Raw genomic sequence first — 6049 nt, 5'->3', positions numbered from 1 at the left:
AAAAAAAAAAAAAAAAAAAAAAGACAGATGGATCTGTAAGGCTCACTGGTCAGTCAGCACAACTAAAACATCAATAAGTTCAGAGACCTTATCTCAAAAAGGTAAAAGTAGCCAACTCCTGACATCACCCTCTGCTTTTCACACTTTCATGAAGGCACACATATCCTCACACAGATATGCATGCACACATAAATACCCCCCCCTGCAGTAAGAAAATGACATTTGCATCCCACAACTTTAAGGAACTAGCAAATTGGGAAAGCCAAACTTCTGCTTCCATTGAACATTTTGCTGACCTCTTTAAGCTGTTCTGTACTGCCCCAGGATGATGAGCGCTTATGAGACCCTTTCTTCTTTTCATATTCTTCAGCCCATGCACTCTCGGTCTATTGTAGAAGGGAAAAAAGTTATTTTAACAAAAAGTATTTAAGAACAGCACACCAGACTTTTTCTATTAAATAATATATGCTACAAAAAAATTAGAGCTGGTAATACTTTTAAATTTTTAAAGATTTTATTATCTTATGTGTTATGAGTGTTTTGCCTGCATGTCTATATATGTATCTTGTATGTGTTTATGGATTGTTATGAGCCACCATATGGGTGCTGGGAAATAAACCCCAGTCCTCTGCATGAACAGTGCTCTCAAGCACCGAGCCACTTCTCTAGCATATTTTAACAATCATAAACTACTCATCGGTATCTTAGCTTCAGTTGATTATAATCAGTTTTAACCTTTATTTTATTTCTTTTACTAATAAGGTTATTTGTAAATTCTGAACTGGCCCAGTGGGACACGTGGAGAGGAGGTTGGGCCAACAAGGAGTGCAGCATCTGGCAATCACCATCTATCTGCTTTCTATTGTACTGGCTCTCCCAACAGAAAGCTTGACTGCTATTTACAGTTCCAGTTTCTAAACAAGAAGTGTCAAATTTTCAGCTTTTTGTGAATTTTTTACTAGACAACAACAATGACAAGTCAAGACCAGACATTAAGGTCAAATCCAGAGACTGGCAGAGAAGCTTAGATGTGTTTGGTGGTAATCAGTGCTGGTCCCAGGACTCTAAACCTCAAACTAAACAGATTTAGTAACATAAGCACTGCTGCAACAAGTAATTGAAGATGGCTCAAAATATGGATTAAAGAGACTGCTTTTTCTCAATTCTTCCCCAGATGGTGGTTGTGGTTAAATTCAGTCCACCTAATGGTGCAAAAAAAAAAAAAAAAAAAACTTTCATGTTGAACATTTGCAATTCACTATCATAGGAAATTTTAAATAAAATCTAAAAGAAAGTTTAGGATATCAAATAACAAGAATAAATTTTTTTAAGAATAAAATTATTTTAAGCAGGTGTAATGATGCAGGACTTTAGTCCCAGATTTCCTGGGAGGCAGGTACAGGCAGGATATCTGAGTTGATATATGAGGCTAGCCTGGTCTACAGAATTCCAGGACAGCCAAGGCTACACAGAGAAACTGTCTTGGAAAACAAATAAAAAAAGAGTAACTTATTTTGGAGATGGGGCACACAGTGTGGCATCCTGGGAACTGGTTTCCAACTGTCTGGTTATGAAGAAAAGCTCAAGTCCAATCCTTTGCAGGATTGGACTTAAAAACTCTTTGAAGCTCTATACAAATTAATAAAGAAGCAACAAATTATAAAAACATAGCAAAATTGATACATGAATTCTTCCATTGACTAGCACTGGGTGGCATGCAGGTGTTTCCATAGTGTCAAAGATTTCGGGACTTGAGCACTGAAGAGTACATTCCAATTTACAGGTATCTAGAAATATGCTGAGGAGTATTCAGGAGAATCATTTTATTATAAAAAGGCTCAAAATGTCTTAAAGTTGCTGGACTTTAAACAAAAGACTTCTACAGATAACAATATAGGGAAATGTAAATCTTTCTTCTATCTGCACTGTGACGTGAAGTGATGGAACTTCCCTTTATGTAACTTGGATCTTGCAGCTACTATATAGATCACACGGGCAAGTATAATTCTGGAATAATGATTTATATGACAGATAAAGGGGTGGAGGCATTTTCAACACATATTCCAAGTGGTGGAGGTCATGGGATGTGAACAGGCAGAATGGTGCTGCCATGTAACTTCTGGGAGAGTGAAGAGAATGCAAGCTCAGAGGTGGTGCCACTGTTCTGGGAGACATCTTGGGTGACATTCAATCAAGGAACATGATTAATAGAACATGGCTTCCCATCATTGGGAGGAGAGGCCCTGGGTCTTGCAAAGATTATATACCCCCCCAATACAGGGGAATGCCAGGCCAGGAAGCGGGAGTGGGTGGGTTGGGGAGCAGGGCGAGGAGAAGGTATAAGGGACGTTCAGGATAGCATTTGAATTGTAAATGAAGAAAATATCTAATAAAAAAAAATTGTTTAAAAAAAAGGACATGACTTCCATTAAGATAAAAAGAAAACAAAAACAAAAACCAAAACCTAAAATTGCAGAGCTTACAGGAGACTGCAGACAGGGTTGGGTTCACAACTCCCATCACCCAGGTCTTCAGAGGTTTACTCTTATTTTATCCATCAGTTCAACAACGTTTCCAGAGTCATGGGGACACCAGAATCTTCCTATAACATACCCAGGCCTGGCTCCCTAGTTTGGAAAAGCCTTTTGGATGTGGTTATCACAATGGGCTTCAGCACTGCCTATTTACAAAAGCCATGGTCTGTTTGGATGCTCCAACATCTTCAGGTCCAATGAGGTACTTTAAACACAGGCACAGCCACCTTGCAGCTGTACCAGGCGACCCCCCTGAAGTGCCCAGGCCAGGCTTTATGTTTTCAGGCCTGTCTGTCTATTCTATCCTAACCAATAAGATGATATTTCTTGGAGTAAGTCCTCTATGTAGAATTTAGTTTGTAATTACAATTTTTCAATGCAAAAACTTAACTGCAAACAGTACTAGAAGTCTTTACATCCTTTCATTCTCCATTACCAAGAGTGCAATACTGTGCTGCTGACCCACGGCTTTGCAAATGCTCCTCAAAATCTCCTCAAGCACTTACTACTCAGGTATACTATTGCTGTTCCTGAGAAAGCAGCAACAGTGAGCCAGACACAGCTTCACCTTACTGGGATTCACTGTCTAGTAAGTATGAAAAACAATGGATAGTACAAATGTCTAATTAATTACAATGTGGTAATACTATAAAAAGAAACTCCAAACTAGCATGCAATCATGAACTGCTTGTACAATATTGAACTTCAATGTTTTTTTTTTTTTTCCTCAAGACAGGGTTTCTCTGTGTAGCCCTGGCTTTCCTAGAGCTCACTCTGTAGACCAGGCTGGCCTCAGAGCTCTGCCTGCCTCTGCCTCCCAAGTGCTAAGATTAAAAGCACATGCCACCACCTCTAGCTGGACTTCAACTCTTTAACTATAAATTTATAAATTATTATATGTTAACATTCTAGCATCCTCTTAATTAGTCAATTTGATAGATGTAAAAGTATGAAACTTCACTTTCAGACTACCATTTGTTGAGATGTTTACATTTATGGAATCTATTCGCAATGGAGCCAGTAAATGGGCTTAGCAGTGTATGATGGTGCACCGCTGACCTATGTTTAATCCCTAGAATTCATGTAAAGTTGGAAAGTGAGAATTGACTTCACAAAGTTGTGCTCTAATTTCTATATGCACTCAGGCACTCTACAGTATAAGCATGCAGATGTGTGAGCACACACACACACACACAAAATCAACAATGTAATATAGCTCTCCCAATATATAAAGGTTTTGGGGGAACAAAAATAAATGGTATGCAGAATAATCCTCTACTACAAATTTTTGAGTCCAAATTCCAGACATGAAAATACTGTGAGAATGTAATCTAACTTCTAAGGAATAAATAAGGGGAAGTATGTTCACAATTATATATGTCTATGGGAGTTACTTTTGAAAACTTTTAGAAATTCATGCTCCCATGCCAAACAAATCCAGACAAATATCTGGAAGGTAGGCCTGGAAACCTGTACTTCTCAAAAGCTTCAGAGGAAATTCTGGTGTGCACTCAATGCTTCAGAAAAGAACAAGTAAGAGAAACCTACCTGTGTGGCCTTGTCCCTCATGCAGGGTGCAGCTTGCCCACGACTGTCTCGGGGCCAGTGTCCAGCAAGGTATGGAGCTGCGAGGGTATCCAGGGAAGATGTGCGTCGGATAATGCTGGAGGAGCTTGAGGAAGGTGGGTGTGTTTTGTCACCTAGGTACAAAGCAAAAGTGTTCATTGAAAAAAATGTTTAAGCTTTATAGAAGTTCTTCAACTTCTATAAATATGCAAAAACAAACAAATAAGAACAAGGCAATAAACAAAGCCCAGACCCAATCCAAAACACTGACCACAAAAATAGAAGGAACAGGTATTGATAACACAACTCACAGTTGATTCCAAAGGACTATATACTATCATTTCATATGTAGTATATTTAAAATAAGCAAATACTGTTAGTTCAGAACCTTTAGACTTCAGCCTTAGCAACTAGCTATGCATACTCTTAAGTCTGACTCTAAGAAGACAACTATTAATAAAGAACCTTAGAAAATACAGTTCCTGACTGAGAGAGGTCTGGGCAAACAACACCCTAACAGTGGAATGGGTTTTTTGGTTTTTTTTTCATGTGCTTATGTCCATTCTAATTTGACAGCACTGTCTTTATTTTTTAATTGAATATTTTATGTATTTACATTTCAAATGTTATCCCCTTTCCCAGCCCTCCCAAACCACCTCCCGCCCCTCTGCTTCTATGAGGGTGCTCCCCCACCCACCCAATTCGACTCTCCGCCCGCCCTAGCATTCCCATACACTGGAGCATCAAGCCTTCACAGGACCAAGGGCCTCCCCTCCCATTGATGCCCAATAAGGCCATCCTCTGCTACATACATGGGTCGCTCCATGTATATACTCTTTAGTTGGTGGTTTAGTCCCTGGGACCTCTGGGGGGGGGGGGTGTCTGGTTGGTTGATATTGTTATTCTTCTTATGGGGCTGCAAGCCCCTTCAGCTCCTTCAGTTTTTTTCTCCTCCATTGGTGACCCCATGCTCAGTCGAATGGTTGGTTGGCTGCAAACATCTGAGTATCTATCTCTGTATTTGTCTGGCTCTGGCAGAGCCTCTCAGGAGACAGCTATAACAGGCTCCTGTCAGCAAGCACTTCTTAGCATCCACAATAGTGTCTGGGTTTGGTGTCTATATATGGGATAGATCCCCAGGTGGGGCAGTGTCTGGATGGCCTTTCCTTCAGTCTCTGCTCCACACTTTGTCCTTGTATTTCCTTCAGACAGGAACCATTCTGGGTTAAAAATTTGGAGATGAGTGGGTGGCCCCATCCCCCAACCAGGAGCCTTGCCTAACCTCTGGATATGGTCTCTGTAGGTTCTCCCTCTCCTTTGTTGGGCATTTCAGCTAATCTCATCTCTGTTGGGTCCTGGGAATCTCTTGTTTTCCTGGCATCCGGGATTTGCTGGTGGCTATCCCCAGTTCCCAGTGAAATGTTTTAACAGCTAAAAGCACTTGCCAGTAAGGCCTGATGACTTGAGTCCAATTCCCAGATCACAAAAAGATGAAGGATAGAACTGACTCTACAAAGTGGTCTTTGGATCTCTCCACATACACAAGCTGTGACATATATGTCCTATACATAGCTATCATACAATGTATGTATAGTAGTAATAAGTAAAGTTTTTAAAGGGACTTCTGGGATTGGAAATTCAGCTCAATAGTAGCTAAAGCACAGACCTAGCATGCATGAGGCCCTGGCTTTTATCTGTTACAACTACAGAAATAAAAACAAAGCCCAGTACATACATTAGACATTAAATAAAGCTTAAAAGAATTTGTGGGGCTGGTGAGATGGCTCAGTGGGTAAGAGCACCCGACTGCTCTTCCAGAGGTCCAGAGTTCAAATCCCAGCAACCACATGGTGGCTCACAACCATCCATAACGAGATCTGGCGCCCTCTTCTGGAGTGTCTGAGGACAGCTACAGTGTACTTACATATAATAAATAAATAAATCTTTAA

General features: G+C 40.3%; 1 protein-coding gene and 1 pseudogene across 1 annotated transcript in view; one reads left to right on the top strand and one right to left on the bottom strand.

The window, feature by feature from the left end:
* Positions 1 to 6049, bottom strand: part of Fam117b (family with sequence similarity 117 member B) — a 70533-nt gene that overhangs the window by 30441 nt on the left and 34043 nt on the right. The window contains exons 2-3 of the mRNA XM_021160544.2: positions 4083 to 4234; positions 297 to 386 (exon numbers count right to left, since the gene is read on the bottom strand). Coding sequence (XP_021016203.1) covers positions 297 to 386; positions 4083 to 4234 — 242 coding nt within the window. The remainder of the gene's footprint in view (positions 1 to 296; positions 387 to 4082; positions 4235 to 6049) is intronic.
* LOC110307480 lies at positions 633 to 3621 on the top strand (annotated as a pseudogene).

The sequence above is a fragment of the Mus caroli genome, chromosome 1, assembly GCF_900094665.2.
Source record: "Mus caroli chromosome 1, CAROLI_EIJ_v1.1, whole genome shotgun sequence".
Classification (NCBI taxonomy): Eukaryota; Metazoa; Chordata; class Mammalia; order Rodentia; family Muridae; genus Mus; species Mus caroli.
This window is presented reverse-complemented; position numbering and strand designations above follow the sequence as displayed.